Genomic DNA, 20,352 nt, shown 5'->3' with positions numbered 1-20,352 from the left:
TTCCTGCTTGGGGAATCGTTAGGCCCAGATACTGTAGATTACTGGCGATCAATGCACTGTTGAAGGGAGAAACAGACTGAATGCTGGTTGATTACAGTACAGTGCAAACCTGATGGAATATTATGGGGAACGCAGTGGGATCATTTGGACATTTCACACATGCAGAACTGCAGAAGCTGGTATTAAGGGGAATACCATTTATTACCACTTCATCAATTCAAGAAATGTTTTATGTCGTTCCTATGGTCTACGACAGCCAAATCTATATTTGAGAATATGAGCTGCTCTCGACCAAAACCAGACACTATAAACTAAGACATGAATCATTTCAACAGTAAAGACTGTAAAGACTATAGAGCTGCACCACATAGAGTGACTTCACAGAGGCTGTAAAGACTAGAGCTGCACCACATAGAGTGACTTCACAGAGGCTGTAAAGACTAGAGCTGCACCACATAGAGTGACTTCACAGAGGCTGTAAAGACTAGAGCTGCACCACATAGAGTGACTTCACAGAGGCTGTAAAGACTATAGAGCTGCACCACATAGAATGACTTCACAGAGGCTGTAAAGACTAGAGCTGCACCACATAGAGTGACTTCACAGAGACTGTAAAGACTATAGAGCTGCACCACATAGAGTGACTTCACAGAGGCTGTAAAGACTAGAGCTGCACCACATAGAATTACTTCACAGAGGCTGTAAAGACTAGAGCTGCACCACATAGAGTGACTTCACAGAGGCTGTAAAGACTATAGAGCTGCACCACATAGAATGACTTCACAGAGGCTGTAAAGACTAGAGCTGCACCACATAGAGTGACTTCACAGAGGCTGTAAAGACTAGAGCCGCACCACATAGAATTACTTCACAGAGGCTGTAAAGACTAGAGCTGCACCACATAGAATGACTTCACAGAGGCTGTAACGACTAGAGCTGCACCACATAGAATGACTTCACAGAGGCTGTAAAGACTAGAGCTGCACCACATAGAATGACTTCACAGAGGCTGTAAAGACTAGAGCTGCACCACATAGAATGACTTCACAGAGGCTGTAAAGACTAGAGCTGCACCACATAGAGTGACTTCACAGAGGCTGTAAAGACTATAGAGCTGCACCACATAGAATGACTTCACAGAGGCTGTAAAGACTAGAGCTGCACCACATAGAGTGACTTCACAGAGACTGTAAAGACTATAGAGCTGCACCACATAGAGTGACTTCACAGAGGCTGTAAAGACTAGAGCTGCACCACATAGAATTACTTCACAGAGGCTGTAAAGACTAGAGCTGCACCACATAGAGTGACTTCACAGAGGCTGTAAAGACTATAGAGCTGCACCACATAGAATGACTTCACAGAGGCTGTAAAGACTAGAGCTGCACCACATAGAGTGACTTCACAGAGGCTGTAAAGACTAGAGCCGCACCACATAGAATTACTTCACAGAGGCTGTAAAGACTAGAGCTGCACCACATAGAATGACTTCACAGAGGCTGTAAAGACTAGAGCTGCACCACATAGAATGACTTCACAGAGGCTGTAAAAACCAGAGCTGCACCACATAGAGTGACTTCACAGAGGCTGTAAAGACTAGAGATGCAGCATATAGAATGACTTCACAGAGGCTGTAAAGACTAGAGCTGCAACACATAGAATGACTTCACAGAGGCTGTAAAGACTATAGAGCTGCACCACATAGAATGACTTCACAGAGGCTGTAAAGACTAGAGCTGCAGCATATAGAATGACTTCAGAGAGGCTGTAAAGACTAGAGCTGCACCACATAGAATGACTTCACAGAGGCTGTAAAAACTAGAGCTGCACCACATAGAATTACTTCACAGAGGCTGTAAAGACTAGAGCTGCACCACATAGAATGACTTCACAGAGGCTGTAACGACTAGAGCTGCAGCACATAGAATGACTTCACAGAGACGGGTGACTGTGAGACGCCCCCGGGGGAACTGTCTCCAGATAATTCAGTCAGGGACAATCCTGTCATAGAGATTTGCATCAAATGTATACGGTTTGCCTCAAACAGTTGTATTTGCTGACATTTCCTCTGCCAGCACAGATTCCCTGTCGCGCTGGTGGGTGGAGAGAGCGTATCTGGATGATGTAATGGACTGACGTGACGCGGGGTGGAGGCTGTGGTGGTGGTGGAGGAGTCGCGACACAGCAGCAGCAGTAGCAAACAGAAGCGCCAGTGTAAGGGCTGAGTTATGCTAGGGGCGGCTTGACACTTTTGACAACTGTCGCTCGACAGAAATGACTCATTTTCAACAGAAAAAAAGTGTCTCTCGGGAACGGTGTTATGTTACGGACGTTGTCCTATTGTCACACAGTGTGATTGGATGAAATGCCAACCTTGCCGTGGATATACTGTATACTTGTGGTTTCACTTTGCTATTAGCAAAACATTTTCATACATGAAGGTGACAGAGGAGAGACTGGCAAAGCAGAGATATACATTGAGTGACAACTTCTTTTCTGTGGAGAGACAGTTGTCCAAAGTGTCAAGCGCCCAAGTATGAATCAGCCTTAAAAGCTATCTTACTGCAAGCTAGCCTAACTTAGCACATATTAATGGGAGCGAATACGGACCAGCTAGCCTATAGCTTAAAACTCCGGGGGAGGTGTTTTTGGCCAACAGCTAGGCTAGCTGGTCCGTACCCACTTCTGTTCATTTGTGTTTGCAGCCGTGTTTGCTGCAAGCTAGCTTAATGTTGGCATGTTCCTTTAAGGCAGGGATGAGTGAGAGACAGCACAGCTTAAATGGACCGACTTGTTATCAGACGTTGGTCACGAAATTAGTGCGCATTCTCGGAAACTCGAAAAAAAGCTCTTCCCCAGTCTTGGGGTTACGGCCCATACCTTGAACCGCTGTTTGCGGTTGTTCGACTGTATGTAAAGGCGATGTGGACCATTCCAGTTCCCGTACACAATGTCTGTCTTTCCGTCACGGTTGAAGTCAGCCAGCGCCACGCCTCGGCCGTGCTGCATAGGGTCTTCCACACCTATTCAGACCACAGACAGACACTAGACAGATCAGTGGCTACGAAAGGATGCTGCAGTGATAGTGTTTTGTTTACATTTTAAACATTAGTATTTCTTCACTGTTTAGTCTTGTTCTTAATAGAAGCAAACATGTCTCTGACCATTCTGTGATTGTATTCTCTAATCATGCCTTGTCTCCATTAGCTATGTTCAGCCTGGCTGGGGCTATAGCCATGGCCAGGTTTGGTACGGCATGGTTGGGTTTGCGTCTCCATTGCGTTTCTTCTTGCGTGAAATCTCCAGGACAAGCTAGAACATGGTCCAGCCAGGTTTGGCAACGGTTGTAAAGACAATGGAGACGCTCACTGTGTGCCAGACAGGCCACAGCACGGCTAAACCCTGGCTAGTGGAAACAAGGCCACAGCACGGCTAAACCCTGGCTAGTGGAGACAAGGCCACAGCACGGCTAAACCCTGGCTAGTGGAGACAAGGCCACAGCACGGCTAAACCCTGGCTAGCGGAGACAAGGCCACAGCACGGCTAAACCCTGGCTAGTGGAGACAAGGCCACAGCACGGCTAAACCCTGGCTAGTGGAGACAAGGCCACAGCACGGCTAAACCCTGGCTAGTGGAGACAAGGCCACAGCACGGCTAAACCCTGGCTAGTGGAGACAAGGCCACAGCACGGCTAAACCCTGGCTAGTGGAGACAAGGCCACAGCACGGCTAAACCCTGGCTAGTGGAGACGAGGCCACAGCACGGCTAAACCCTGGCTAGCGGAGACAAGGCCACAGCACGGCTAAACCCTGGCTAGTGGAGACAGGGCCACAGCATGGCTAAACCCTGGCTAGTGGAGACAAGGCCACAGCACGGCTAAGACCTGGCTAGTGGAGACGAGGCCACAGCACGGCTAAACCCTGGCTAGTGGAGACAAGGCCACAGCACGGCTAAACCCTGGCTAGTGGAGACGAGGCCACAGCACGGCTAAACCCTGGCTAGTAGAGACGAGGCCACAGCACGGCTAAACCCTGGCTAGTGGAGACGAGGCCACAGCACGGCTAAACCCTGGCTAGTGGAGACAGGGCCACAGCATGGCTAAACCCTGGCTAGTGGAGACAAGGCCACAGCACGGCTAAACCCTGGCTAGTGGAGACAAGGCCACAGCACGGCTAAACCCTGTCTAGTGGAGACAAGGCCACAGCACGGCTAAGACCTGGCTAGTGGAGACGAGGCCACAGCACGGCTAAACCCTGGCTAGTGGAGACAAGGCCACAGCATGGCTAAACCCTGGCTAGTGGAGACGGGGCCACAGCACGGCTAAACCCTGGCTAGTAGAGACGAGGCCACAGCACGGCTAAACCCTGGCTAGTGGAGACGAGGCCACAGCACGGCTAAACCCTGGCTAGTGGAAACAGGGCCACAGCATGGCTAAACCCTGGCTAGTGGAGACAAGGCCACAGCACGGCTAAGACCTGGCTAGTGGAGACAAGGCCACAGCACGGCTAAACCCTGGCTAGTGGAGACAAGGCCACAGCACGGCTAAACCCTGGCTAGTGGAGACGAGGCCACAGCACGGCTAAACCCTGGCTAGTGGAGACGAGGCCACAGCACGGCTAAACCCTGGCTAGTAGAGACGAGGCCACAGCACGGCTAAACCCTGGCTAGTGGAGACGAGGCCACAGCACGGCTAAACCCTGGCTAGTGGATACGAGGCCACAGCACGGCTAAACCCTGGCTAGTGGTGACAAGGCCACAGCACAGCTAAACCCTGGCTAGTGGAGACAAGGCCACAGCACGGCTAAACCCTGGCTAGTGGAGACAAGGCCACAGCACAGCTAAACCCTGGCTAGTGGAGACAAGGCCACAGCACGGCTAAACCCTGGCTAGTGGAGACAAGGCATTAGTATGTGTGCTGCGGTTTCACCGAATGCTTCTGTCCTTCTGTCCTTTCCACTCACCTGAGCTACTTGTATCCGAACTTTCACATAATAGTTGTAACCCACTAAATTACTTTACCACGGCCTCCTCCCTCACCGGCCTGCTGCGCCACGTCAGTGAAGGTTCCGTCCCCGTTGTTCCTGAAGAGGAAGTTGGGTCCGTACTCGTTGTCGCAGAAGACGTCCGGCAGGGTCTGACTCACGATGGGCCCCACCACGACGCCTCGCCCACCTGCAAGACACAGCGAGGGAGACTGTTGAGAGCGCTCCAGACCCAGAGCCCTGTCGCCTACTTACTGACGGCTTGACTGTTCTGGATAACAAACTCGCTCGCTAGTTAGCTAGACCAATGCAAAGTCAATAAGGCCATGCTCTGGGTCTGTTCGAGCCCTAATGAACTTACTTTGGGTGCACTGTGGAGTAGGTTTCAGGGCTTATTTCAGGGCTTGTAAGTAGGGCTGGGCAATATGGCCTAAAAATTTAATCTCAGATTTTTTATTTTTTATTTCTTTTATCCGATTTCCGATTTTAATCGATTTTTTTCTCTTGAAATCTAGAAACGCAGAGGAAATCATTCAAATAACCTTTGTTTTTATTTGACACAAAACAATTATCAAACCAAGATGAATTTCCTTATTGGGATTGAAGTGCAAACCTAACTTTCACCAATCTTCACTTTAAAAAAATAAAAAAATAAAAAAAAAATATATATATATATATATATATATATATATATATATATATATATATATATTATTATTTTTTTTTTATATAAAAGGTTACTCTTGATCAAACAAAGATGAAAATGTCCCTATTGGGATTAATAGTGCAATAACTTGCTTTTTCACCAAACTTCACTTAAAACAAATAAAAGGTGCCTCTTGTTCATCAAACAAGAATGAATTGCCCTATTGGGATTAATAAAGTGCAAATCTAACTTTCACCAAACATCACTTTTTGTAAAATAAAAGGTGACTTGAAAAAAAGATATATATATATTTTTTTTAAATCGATTAAAATTTTTCAAAATCGTCCTAAATCATTCATTCGAATTAATCGATTAAATCGATTAATCGCCCAGCCCTACTTGTAAGGCAAGGCATAAAAATACTAAGCTATCACAATTGATTTGACAATTGCATATTGATGTTAAAATGTCAACATCATGTTACACATAGCTGTAATATTTAGGCTAATAAGTGGTTCTAAATGCCCAGAGAAAGAGGCAGGGTTTACTCCATATCAGGACTTTCCCTAAACAATGGTACAGTATGGGGCGCAGTGGCCCTATAACAACGTGCCAGTGCTACCATGTGGTCTAAAAACGAACACACAAAAAATGTATATATATTATTATTATTATCATTATTTTAGAATTTTTATTTTAGATTTTTTTTGCAATGAAAGCTTAGAAACAGATGCATCGCTGTCTAATATGTGATTGCCCTGTCCTCTGTGTGTGTGCAAGCATGCGTGTGTTTTCATGTTCAACGTTAAACTATATTGTACAACCTTGTACTCTGTACTTAAGTTGCAAGGAAACTACAGCAAATTACTTTCTTCTAGAGAGAGAGAGGATGAAAGCAGGATGGAAGAGAGAGAGCGAGAGAGAGAGAGAGAGAGAGAGAGAGAGAGAGAGAGAGAGAGAGAGAGAGAGAGAGAGAGAGAGAGAGGGGATGAAAGCAGGATGGAAGAGAGAGAGCGAGAGAGAGAGAGAGAGAGAGAGAGAGAGAGAGAGAGAGAGAGAGAGAGAGAGGACTGAGGGCAGGATGGAAGAGAGAGAGAGAGGGACTGAGAGAAAGGTAAAGATCAGCCTCCATCACAAAAGCGATCAGAGAAAGATCATTACCGTCTTTCCAGGCCATTTCCTCTGAGCAGCCTCTCTGCTGACACAGACCCTGCCGCACAGGACGCCACACACACACATGGTCACATGATGCACGCATGCAAACTAGCCCTGTATGAACCACACACACACATGGTCACATGCACGCATGCAAACTATCCCTGTATGAACCACACACACATGGTCACATGCACGCATGCAAACTATCCCTGTATGAACCACACACTAGGGCTGACCTTCGGATTTTTTTTTGGCATTCGAAGCTTCGGGCCGAGATTCGATTTTACTTCGAATCTTCGAGGGGAAAAAAATGTATACATTTTATTATTATCTTTTTTTTTTAATGTTGTGGGACTTGGACAGCACTTTGTTCAACTTTGTTGTTTTTAAATGTGCTCTATAAATAAAGTGGATTGGATTGGATTCATTAATTAAATTAATAATGAGTCGGGAGCTGCGCTGCCTGGGCGGCTGCTCTCTGTTACACAGCCAACAACATTACATTACATAATTATTATGTTGCAACCTTCGTCTATAAAGCAAACAATTATATAAATATTTATATGTCCCTGTATGAACCACACACACACACAAGCACAGAGAATCTACTTCATAAAGGCTCAATCGGTGATCCTAACATACAAGGGGCCTGGGTTTGGATTCAACATGGGGGGGACACACTTCCTGCATTAGGTGTACTTTTCTGCACCAATGTGTGCCTTTTCTGCATCAATTTATGGTGGAAATGTCTTTATTTATGTAGACAACAACACTCCGGTACCAGCAGCTGACACAAATATAATGGAATATAATGCAGTACGGCTCTCCAGCGTTCTGTATTGCTTTCAAATATTTATTCTATAGTTACAGGTAAAAAGCATATATAAATGTTTTGACCCTCTTATTTTCTTTTTACCCCTTCTGGGGAGAGGGTTGTCTTTCATATTAGCTCTATTTTTTGAGGGGGACAAATCGACCTCTTCTCAATACTGAGGGGAGGGGTAGGCTACATGTCCCCCCCTAAATCTACACCTATGCTAACATAAACAAATGAGTAGCCCCACCACCCCAAATAATGGGGTATATATATAAAATACAAAGTCCACTCCAAAGTAATGACTGCTTGAAACGCCTTGTTTATAGTTCAGCCTTTCTTGCTAGAATGCCTTGTCCAGCCTTTTCTTCCATTACATAACTATGTCACTATGCAACAAAATAGTAAACTTTTGGCATATATGTCTATTGATGTGTATTACTGTTCACTCTTGCGATACAAAATAAAACAATATGCTCTGGTCTGACTCCATTTGTCAAGATGGACGGCTCGTATGTTTCTAAAATATGCTTCTGTTTTATATTCTGTTCATAATATTAATAATACTTGTGCCCTAATGATAAGGATGAATGAATGAAAAGTTTATTTTTGAACATGTTATTCTCCATATTTCTCCAAACAACTCACGGTATCTTTTTCCGTCAAACCAAACAATCATAACAACAAATTAAAAAACATAAAAAAAAAACAAAAACAAAAAAAAACACACACACGCATCACACATACATACATACATACATACATACATACATACACACACACACACACACACACACACACACACACACACACACACACACACACACACACACACACACACACACACACACACACACACACACACACACACACACACACACACACACACACACACACACACACACACACACACACACACACACACACACATACATACATACATACATACATACATACATACATACATACATACATACATACATACATACATACATACATACATACATACATACATACATACATACATACATACATACATACATACATACATACATACATACATACATACTGTGGCAGATATCAACCCCCCCCCATGGATATGTGAAGGGCGGGAGATATTACTGCCACGGAAGGAGTGGAAACAATTAGGTAGCTGATTAGTACTGATAGAGCTGATTAGTACTGATAGAACACACATGTGCATCATTAGTTCACCCACATCTCACACGCACACACCCCAGACACACACACTACAAATATACTAGGATAGAGAGTGTTGAGTGGAGTGGAGGTGAGGTTGGAATTATTGTAGTGAGAGAGATAGTTGTTGTACGGAGTTTTGCGAGGTGAGAGGTATAGAGGAGAGGTGAAGGCGAGAAGGTGTTCATTGTGTACTGGACCCTGGACTGGCTGAGAAACCCCAGTGTGTACTGACCCTGGACCGGACGACTACTCCTGACGAGTATTGAACAATCCCTTTTTTGTACGAGAACCTGTTTTTGTGTTTTGACCATCGGACTGTATTACGACCATTCTATTTGCCCATCGTACTATTATTCTGCCTGTAAATCAATAAATATTCGTATTGATTGATATTGCACTTGGACATTTGAATTAGTTTGTTTTTGAACCGTGACAAGTCTGAACAGGCTCATCACAATACATACATACAGACAGACAGACAGACATATAATCTGATTGAAGATGGGATAAGAAAGTTCTAGATCTGCAAACTGTATGAGAATATTGATACGGTTTGGTCACTAAAACAATCACCGAATGTGCCTTTATTAAACAAAGTCTTACAGCCGTTCCCCCTCTTAAGTAAAGACCACCCTCTCTCTGTTCCGGTTACCCGTTCAATACACACTCAATATCAACCTCTGGATTATTCAATAACATTCCATTCAAAAATAAGAAGGAAAAGAAAGTTCCCCAGAGAATTTAAATGGTCCGATGCCAAACGTATACTTCCCAATCGAAAACCGGTGAATTCTAATTATGGCTCAGAGAAGGATTTTGATTGCTATTCCAGTATGCGGAGTCAGTGCTGTGTGTCAGGGCTATCCCGTGATTTACAGCGCTGCTCTATCAGCCCAGACAAATACCACCAGCCTCCTACAGCCATAAACTATTAATGTCCCTCCAGAGACATGTAACCATTAGATATACAACTTCACTGACTGTCTCTCCGCACTGATTAATGGGGGTTTGATGATGAAGAGGACTGCGCAGTATATCATTCACAGTCAACCGGCACCGGCTGACTCTGCCCCCTGCTGGCCAGGATGACAAAAATTACCACAGATGTAAGAAAGACTTTACTACAGTCACTCCAGTTATGTCCACATACTATATTCCGATTATTGGTAAACATGACGATGACAAGAGTATTTACACGTGTATCACTGTACATATTAATACTACAACTCTGTACATACATCTGATTAGCACTACACTCAGTAGTATACTCATGTATATATTATATACCCAGTTTAATCACCTGTATATTGTATATTACTATTGCACTTTACATTTGCACTCTGGTTGGATGCCAAACTGCATTGTACTGTACTTGTGCTGTATGATGACAATAAATCTGAATCTAATCTAATCTAATTGAACTACACTGAATCACATTGAGCTAAATAGGCCAATGTCCCCTTTTACATTAGTCTCCATTATCCTATCTTGTCCTGTCCTGTCTTGTCTTGTCTTGTATTATCGTATTGTATTGTATTGTATCTTGTCTTGTCATCCAGATGCTGGAATCACACTGACTTCCACACGTTGAACTCTAAGGGACATTATACTGACATATAAGGCTCCTCATATTGACTGGTCTCTATAACCGTATGGTGAAGCATGGGGACTGAAAGCAGCCTCTCTCTCTCTTTATGAGGCTCCACTTCGGAGCACTTGGTGGCCTGACCAATTAACAGCTCTGTAATGGCCGACGAGAGTCCAGACTGTGATTACATGCATTTGGCATCTGTCAGGGTCAAAAATCACCTAATAAATCACAAATCAATGAATGCATGGATGGATGAATGGATGGATGGATGGATGGGTGGATGGATGGATGGATGAATGGATGAATGGATGGATGGATGGATGGATGGATGGATGGATGGATGGATGGATGGATGGATGGATGGATGGATGGATGGATGGAAGGATGGATGGATGGATGGATGGATGGATGGATGAATGGATGAATGGATGGATGATGGATGGATGGATGGATGGATGGATGGATGGATGGCTGGATGGATGGATGGATGAATGGATGGATGAATGAATGAATGAATGAATGAATGAATGAATGAATGAATGAATGAATGAATGAATGAATGAATGAATGAATGGATGGATGGATGAATTGATGGATGGATGGATGGACGAATGAATGGATAGATGGATGGATGGAGGATGAATGGATGGATGGATGAATGAATTGATGGATGAATGGATGAATTCATTCATTCATTCATTCATTCATTCATTCATTCATGTATGTTCATGTTTTCATTTATTATTTATTTCCGTATCATATCACTTGATGGTCATTCCTGTTTGACAATATGCAGTATAAACCTTTTCAGTTTTCACACAATGTTTCATATATAACACAACTCAAACTCCACAGACCCTATAGAATATAGATTGTGACCCAACAAAAAAGAAGAACAATTTCAATACAATAAGGGGCAGCGCAGCTCAAAATCAAATGTGTCCTTTGTCATTCTCCTCATATGCGTCTCTTCTCATTCCAGAAAGACACGTGCAGAGGCGCTTGTGCACACAATGGCATCCAGCTAGCATCGTTAGTTTGAATTAACGTTTATGTTACGAGATATTGCGATCCCTGTCACCGCGCTGATCTCTGTGCATAATGATGCACATCGCACAGTCACACACTGATTCACACGTGAATTTAATAACCACCATGTGCAGAGCTGGAATACCTTGCTGTGATTCATTGATTAACATGCTTGCGTTCCGTTAGTTATTGGCTTATGGATGTACTTAGAAGTGGGGTGAAATCCATAAAACGGGGTTTGTGGAGATTTGTACAAGTCATGTCCTACTAAAGACACTAACATAGCATAGTGTCAGCGCTTACTTACAGTAGACACGGTGTGGGTATTTTTATACCAAAACGGATACCAAATGTGCCCTGTGCCAGCTGATTCTTTTTGCTTGAGGAAGGAATTCCCCTTGCACCCAGTGAAATTTGCCAAAAGGGTAAATGGTAAATGGTAAATGGTGCATTTATATAGCGCTTTTATCCAAAGCATTTTACAATTTCTTCCTCACATTTGACCATGCAAGGTGCCAACCTGCTCATCGGGAGCAATTAGGGGTTATAAGTGCCTTGCTCAAGGGCACTTCGACACGCTGCCCGGGAGGAGCGGGAATCAAACCGAGAACCTCCGGATTACCAGTCGACTGCTCTACCTCCCGAGCCACCGTCGCCCCATTCGCTGGTTTTGTCGCCCCATTCACTGTGCCAATTTGCTGGTTTTGCTCAGTCACAAAAATAGAGGCCTAATATACAGTAGACGTGTATAAACTCTACAGATCCTCACAATCATAGACCTGTGATACTGTAGACAAAATCTACTATTACAGATTATAAACCTACTTATAGTAGCTCTGGGCACATTCACTTTAATCAGACTCTTAACTCTTAACCAGTCACGAGAAAAGTCGGGTTAACTCGCCAACCGTTCAGCGCCAATCACGAGAAAGCTCGGGTTTTAATCGTTATTTCTTTTATTAGCTATATCCATTCATTTTTCATACATCCAGCCTGATGTTATCATTGGGAATGGGTCTGAGTTCGCAAAAGGACAAATACCGCCGCCTACGCCTCCAAGCCGGTATTGCACTCCATTCGAAATGGTGTAGTTTCTTTTCTGGGCCGGTCTGAGCCGTGCGGGCGGGGTTTAAATACTTAAATACATGTGCGATGCTGCCCCCCCCCCCCCCCTTCATATGTAATGCCGGACAATGTGGGACGGACCTCCACAAGCAGTATTTGGAATGGCGATCAGATAATTGGATAAATTTTTTTGCATTACATCAGAGACCAGGTAAGGACTCTATATCTCCAATCTTGCGTTGATCTGATATTTCTTTCTACCGCGATCGAAGCTGTCTGTGTGGAATGTGTTGTGCTTTTTACCGTTGGCTGCGGTGGGAGGCGAGCGCCCCGCTACGAGGGCCATTTCATGTATGCACGAGGAGACATAATAATGATAATCCAGCGTTGATTTCAGGAAGATTCGATAATCAGGCGAAAAATGACAACGTGATAAGTGTATTCCACTAAAACGCTATTATCGCGTCTTTTCCTGGGATTACAAAGAATCACCAAAACTATACGCATAGTCAAAACGGTATAAAACGGAAATGTACGGATGAAAAAACAATCTGTTTTGTGCATGTTGACTGGAAGCAACTCACTGACAATCAATGAGGGAGCTGGTGTATTAGATCCATAGCTATAATATAAGATATATTTTAAGCACAAATTTCGCAGTCTCCCCATTGATTAAAGCAATGGCGTTCTAGTGCCTCCTGGCGCCCCGACCCCTGGCGCTGAATGAGTTAATGCTATTGAGCTATCAGGATGCACTCTTCACAGTGCGGACAGATCCGCTGATAACACCGGCAAAACCAGAGGTGGTGGCTTATATGTATTTATGTAAACAAAGCTTGGTGCACGACGGACAATATCACCATTGAGAGTCACTACTATGTAAAATATGTCATGATTAAGTGTAGACCTTTCTATCAGCCCAGGGAATATACAGCTACTATTGTGACGGCAGCATGCATACCACCAGATGCTAATGCTAAGCTAGCAATGAAGGAACTGCATGCTGCCATTAGTAAACAACAGAACTCACACCCAGAGGCGGCATAATGTTGTCGCAGGAGATTTCAATCACTCCAACCTGAAGACTGTGCTCCCTAAATGTCACCAGCATGTCTCTTGACCCACAAGAGGAGGAGACAAGACATTAGACGATGTTTACACCATCATAACATTTACATAACATAACAGATGCATACAAAGCTGTTCCCGTCCCCCCCACCTGGGGCAATCTGACACCTCTCTGTGTTCCTTCTAAGTACAAGTACACCTCACTCATGTGAAGCCCTCAGTTAGAACAGTCAACATAATGGCCTGAGGGGGGCAGACTGAGGGGGCAGAGTGAGGGGCATAGCTGTCAACCATCCAGTTTTTCCCGGGATTGTCACGTATTTCAACCTTCCTTCCCGCCGTCATCCCGGTTCCCGAATGTTTCCCGTTTTTTTTTTTTGCATTTTTACAAAATGGCTGCAATTCCCCTCTGTGACGACAGGTGGCAGCAGTGTAGATTAGAACGTTAGCACAGGAAGTCAGACCGGAAGACGGTTGCGACCCGAAGAAGAAGAAGAACAGTGACCCGGATAAAGGAGGGGTTTAGCACGAAATGTATTACATTCTACGATGGACTTGAGAGAGGATTGTGTGGTTCCACCAGCAGAAAGAAAGCCAAGAAGAGCTGCAAATATCTCGCCAAGTGGGAGGAGACGTTCCCGTACCTCACGAAGGGGGGTGAGGGGGCAGACTGAGGGGGGCGGACTCTGAGCTGCAGCGCCGGTTTACCACCCAGGCCACCCTGGACTCCCACACAGACATTGACTCCTACACCTCCTCCGTATTGGACCACATCAACTCCAGCATCGACAGTGTCACCACCACCCTTAAACAGATCACTACATCCCCCCAACCAGAAGCTGCGGATGAACAGAGAGGTCTACTGCTAAAGGCACGTAACTGTAACACCGCTTTCAGATCTGGCGATGCGCAGGCCTACTGTACTGCCAGGGCTAACCTGAATAGGGGAATCAGGACGAGCCAAGCACAGCCAGAGCACTTCAACAACCCTGACCCCCGACGCATGTGGCAGGGCATCCAGGCCATCACGGATTACAAATCCACCAACAGCTCTCCCCCGACTGACCCCTCTCTCCCTGATGAGTTCAATGGGTCTCATTCTCGAACGAAGTTACGACAAAATATTTCGTCTTAGCCAGATTTCTGCCTATTTAAGACATATTAGGGCTGGGAGTGGGAGTCCTCAAATTTTCCTGAGATCTTATTTGAGAGCAGATCTAAGAGTGCTGAGGAGCACACTTAAATATGCTCTCAGCCCACGATCAAATCTCATGATTGATTGACTAATTTATATTCAAACACAATTATGCAATTATTGTGAAATGATTGAAAATAATAATAATTTAATGCCTTCTGTGGAATTTGCATTTCTTATTTGTTACACATCTGTTTTAATGATTAATTATATACATTTGAAAGAATGCAGGTCAACATGCAATGTATCCCATTGATTGGTATACAATGGGACAGACCTTTGTTTGATTGATTGATTGATTGAAAACTTTATTAACAGATTGCAGAATGGGTACAGTACAGCTCAATTACATAAGGGGATGCAGACCAGAGAAATAATTTCGTCTTGTTTACATCAGGGTCCCCCATTTTCAATTCATCATAACATATATGACACACACGACACAGATAGACAGTACTGCTACATCTATACATTTATGACATACCAGATTTGCAAATACAGTACTGTTTGTGATACAAAAAGAGTCCAGAAAAGAGAGTACATTTGATGTAGAAACTGTTGGAGGAGGTTGGGTAGGAGGGGTGGTAGACTTACACTGTACAAGCAAAACTGTACATTGGAATATTGACAAAACCATACTTGGTCATTTACTGTACATTGGAGGGGGTTTATATAGCTATAAACCTGCATTCCTTCGAATATATCATTAATCAATTAAACTTATATTGAAATACACTATATAGCCTATACACCAACACTGAAATGACAGTGGATAAATAAATAAGAACTAAAGCTAATCGGTGGAAATAGACTGCATTAATATTCCATAACAAGTCTTGTGTGCGCCTACGAATGAACAGCGTTCATTCATTACGCCCGCCGTAGGCTATATATATTATATGTCATTCATTCATTCATATACAGTACTGCACGCGCGTGTGTGCGCGCGCTGCGGCAGGTGTGTACCGCGAGCTGTATATGATGCCAATACATTAATCTAATCTAGTTTTGATGGGCGCAAGCGTGATTATGAAACCTAGCCGCATTTCTCGGAGACGCTCTCTGATTGGCACTGACTGACGCTAGGTTTCGTAATCACGCGGCTCTCAAAGCACTTCCGCCATTCCATTTCACACAGCTGCGTCACCAGTTGCTTTATAAGGACTGTCGGGGGCGTGGTTTGTATGCAAATGACCTGAACGGGAACGCGCTTTGGAGTTTATGACAGAATGCCATTCTCCAAGCAGATATCAGATCATATCATTTCTGCGACCGTTTCAGCCACTTAAGACATATCTCCAGCACGTTCAGGACTCAGAGTGTACTTGTCATAGATTATGTCTCAGTGGTTCCAAGATAAGTCTTCCAGAATATATCTTTGACAAATTTTCAGGAATGAGACCCAATAACTTTGATGCCTGCTTTGACAGGGACAACCAGGAGGCGCCCACCATGGCTGCTCTCCCTGCTGCTGACCATCAACCTGTGTGCCGCACTGAGCAAGACTAATGCACGGCATCCCCGGTCGTGTGCCCAGTAACTGCGCTGAGCAGCTGACCAAGGTCTTAACTGACATCTTCAATCTGTCACTAACTCTGGCAGTTGTCCCAGCAAGCTTTAACCCCTTAAGCCTGAGCGGTCCGGTTACCACACACATCCGGACACATGCAATTTGAAATATGAATATAGAATATAGAATATCAGGCCTATAAATGACCTTATTATGGCCAAGTCACACATCTATGGATCGGGACAAATCTCCCCTTTCCAATGGCAGCGTTCAATCTGTATTTAGTACCACCAGGCGCCCCTGCCAGGGCAACAGAAATCGTGAATGAAATCTACTGTAAGTGCAGTTACTTTTTTATAATGTAAATAGCTCCGCCATTTTTCATCAGATTGCAATGCAGTTTTTTGTTAGACGTTCACAGAAAGGTAAAGAAACGAACTACGTTCTATTTTATGGCAATAACGTTCAGGTTTGCTCCACCCGTGAGATATGATCCCGAAAATAATGGTGAAAAAAATATTCACGCTGAAAGTCAGATGATTGACAGGGGCTGGCGTGTGCTGGGAAATGTAGTTTTATAAAATTCCCATCGAAAGCCCTGGGTCTCTTCTTTCAAAAGACTACACACATGTATGCCAGCTTCCTTTATTTACGTCTAATTCATCAGGTTTCCGCCGGGATGTGTACAGAGATATTCAACTCATAATTTAGCTAATAACACTTAAAATCATTTGTGAACAAACATAGTGCTGAAAATATACACGTTGACTGCTTTTTTGACAGGGTTAGGGTCTTTACTCTTGGCTACATTTGAAAAAGAAACGTACATTAATTATTACATTCTGTTAGGGATGCACCGAAATTTCGGCTACAGAAAGTTTTCGGCCGAAAATGGCAAAAAATTGCCTTTCGGCTTTCGGCCGAAAGAGTTTTTTCACCGAAAATATAATACCGAAACAGAAACAACCTGTAACCTAATGCGTGTTGTTGTGATGATGCCGCGCTGTCGGGAGTCGCGCTGTTTCTATGTAAACTCTGCGCGCAACGCGTCCAATAAATGCGTCTTTAACATCCTTATTTACTATATGCCCGTTGCGGTTAATCACTGAGTGATCTAATATGCATATTATTCAGAGCGAGAGGGGGGGGATAGTGTTTCTCACATTGACGCTGTCTGTCGTTGATAATATGATCTTTCTCAAGCATACACGTCCGCGCGTCTACTGTGCCGAGTCAAGAGAGCACATTCAACTGGGGACTAGAAAGGTGCGCTCAGTAGAGCACAGATGTCCGCCGCGGCAGCCAGAGAAAAGATGGAATTAATGTGCTGTATGCATTCAGAGGTGCTGAATACATTTTTATGGACCCATAATAGTGATTATTTATTATTTAAGTTAAGTTTTGCCATAATCATATATTTTTCCATAATCATAATGTTCCACAACATTGGTAAAAAAAAATCTATTCTATGAATCATTTTCGGCCTTTCGGCATTCGGTTTTCGGCCAACTGTTTTCTATTTTCGGTATCGGTTTCGGCCAAGAATTTCCCATTCGGTGCATCCCTACATTCTGTATTCATCTATTTATGGCATGATATCAATCTCATACCGGTACCGGACCGCTCAGGCTTCACCTCCATCGTGCCAGTGCCGAAGCACACTTCGGCAGCGAGCCTCAATGACTTCCGCCCTGTCGCACTCACCCCCATCATCATGAAGTGCTTCGAGAGGCTGGTCCTGGCTCACCTCAAATCTGGCCTCACCTTCACTTCATAAACATTAATTTGCCTACCGTGAGAACAGGAGCACGGAGGATGCCATCTCCACTACATTCCAACGCTTTAAGGAGATCTTTTATTTTTAGAGCATTAACTCTTTGGAATAACCTGCCTCAAAACCCCTGCTGCATTTACAGTAGATTCACTTTTTAAAATAATCTTAAATTGTATTTAACACTGTAAAGTATTTTGTTTTGTTTTTTTTGTTTTCTGTTTCTGTGCTTGCATGTAATTTTAGCCATCTTAATTGTTAGTTTCATTATGCATTGTGTGTTTGAGTACTGACTTTTAATCATTTTGTTTTGCAATAATAATTGTTTTTGTATGTTTTTTTTTGTGTGGACCCCAGGAAGACTAGCTGGTTGCTATGGCACCAGCTAATGGGGATCCGTAATCAAATCAAATCAAATTCCGCCCTCTCCCACCTGGATCAGAGCAACACCCATGTGAGAATGCTGTTCATTGACTTCGGCTCAGCATTCAACACCATCATCATCCCCTCCAAACTCATCTCCAAACATGGTGACCTCGACATCAACCCCTCCGTCTGCCACTGGATACTGGACTTCCTGACCAACAGACCCCAGTATGTTAGGTTAGACTATCTCACCTCCTCCACCCTCACCCTGAACACTGGCGTCCCACAGGGCTGTGTGCTGAGCCCCCTCCTCTGGTCCCTCTTCACCCACGACTGCACTACTGTACACATGGCAACACCATTAGCAATTGTGGTATAATTTGGTAACTATAGCTCCTAAAATGTACTGGAAAATGTCGCTAGGAGAAAAGGTTTTAAGTACATAGGATTTGGTCAGAAAACAGCTGTCCCATTAGTCAACCAAAGGGCCAAGTTGGAGGCAGCTATAAGTTACAGAAGAACAGATCTTTGATGCAGAGAATAGGTATTGCTACAAATAGATAGTCAGTTAAATAAAGTAAGCTTCACTATGGGCAAAAGGACTAATACACTTTTAGTTTAATAAAAGTTAATGATAAATCATAGAGACCATAAAGTATACTGGGAACAGGATGTGATCAAGGCTGCTCCCAGGATAGGGTGTGTGTGAAGCGACTTGGGATGTGAGTACTGAGACAATGGAAGGTCAACAGAAACTATTTACAGGGTGGTGGCCAAAAGGGTTAAACAAAAGATGACCACATCTCATGTAGTTGTTATCTCTTACCCAGCTGCCTGGTGACACAGAAGGCAGACAAACTGGTCTGAGTGGTATATAGGAGGAACGATCTTTTAAGGAACTTGGATTCTTTTTAATTGATAATATGCTTACAATTAATGTGAAATAAACTGCAAATATTACTGTTATGTTGTGCTAAGAATCTTGGACGTAATGATATGAAATATGCTGTGTTTATGACAGAGAGTCATCGAGGTTACAATCAAGCCTTTTATATAAACCAAACTGGAGAATACCCAACGTGCTGAGTAATAGCTGTTTAAAATAGATATAGATCTAAGCTAAAAGAATAATTATAAAACTATGAAACTGGGCTTGATGGTAACAGACGGTGATTCTCATCTCATATAAAGATTCTACTAGTTAAAAGTAATATGTCTGTGTTTAGAAAATCAATCTCAAATCAACTAGATATATCTTGAAGCTTAAATACTAAAAGGTATTAAGTTTAGTTTAGGCTATTCAACTCTCTGACTTTAAAAAAGGCGTAAGTCAGTTGGTCTGTTTGGAAACCACCCACTTTCAAATACCAACGGTGAAAGCTTGCGATTGGATGAGACCATATGTGTGATGTCACTTGGTGACGTCACACAGAGATTTCTCCCTCATTGATAAAAGGGGGGTGTGGGAATCACAAAGAAAAAAAGACACACGAGAAGAGACACACACCACCCCCCTGGAAGAGGACGGCAAGCGGGAAATGAAGAAGAAGCTCTTTGAAACGAGAAAAGAATTCTTTGTCCCCACAGACAACAAAGAAACTCAACAACTCAATGACGCTCTGCCACTAAGGCTCCATTGAAGATTATTATTCTTTAATCTACTTTCTTAGTCTAGTGTTGATGACAAACGGCATAATGTTTGGTACATCAATATTATTGCACAGTATACTCATTTGAACCAGATACATTGTTGTTCACTTTTAGGACTCTGAAAATAAAGCTGGATCTGAACAGTAGATCTTTCTTCTCCTCTTCATTCTCCTGCTTCGCTGCCGTCCTACAAACCATGTTGGTTTTATCAGTAAATAGGTTTTAAGGTGTAATACAGAAACACAATGCAGAGTAAGTTAGATTAGATGTTTTTTTAAGATAAAACCCTTATTCCTTTTACGAT

The 20,352-nt window shown here is 43.5% G+C and overlaps 1 protein-coding gene across 1 annotated transcript in view; it reads right to left on the bottom strand.

Moving 5' to 3' along the window:
* Positions 1-20,352, bottom strand: part of crtac1b (cartilage acidic protein 1b) — a gene marked incomplete at both ends in the record, with an annotated part of 173,680 nt that overhangs the window by 61,926 nt on the left and 91,402 nt on the right. Inside the window, 2 exons of the mRNA XM_084321881.1 lie at positions 2,881-3,023; positions 5,038-5,172. Coding sequence (XP_084178007.1) covers positions 2,881-3,023; positions 5,038-5,172 — 278 coding nt within the window. The remainder of the gene's footprint in view (positions 1-2,880; positions 3,024-5,037; positions 5,173-20,352) is intronic.

Source organism: Notolepis coatsorum, assembly GCF_963971535.1.
Source record: "Notolepis coatsorum genome assembly, chromosome: 9".
Taxonomy (NCBI): domain Eukaryota; kingdom Metazoa; phylum Chordata; class Actinopteri; order Aulopiformes; family Paralepididae; genus Notolepis; species Notolepis coatsorum.
Note: the sequence above shows the minus strand (reverse complement) of the source record. Positions and strands in the feature narration are given on the sequence as shown.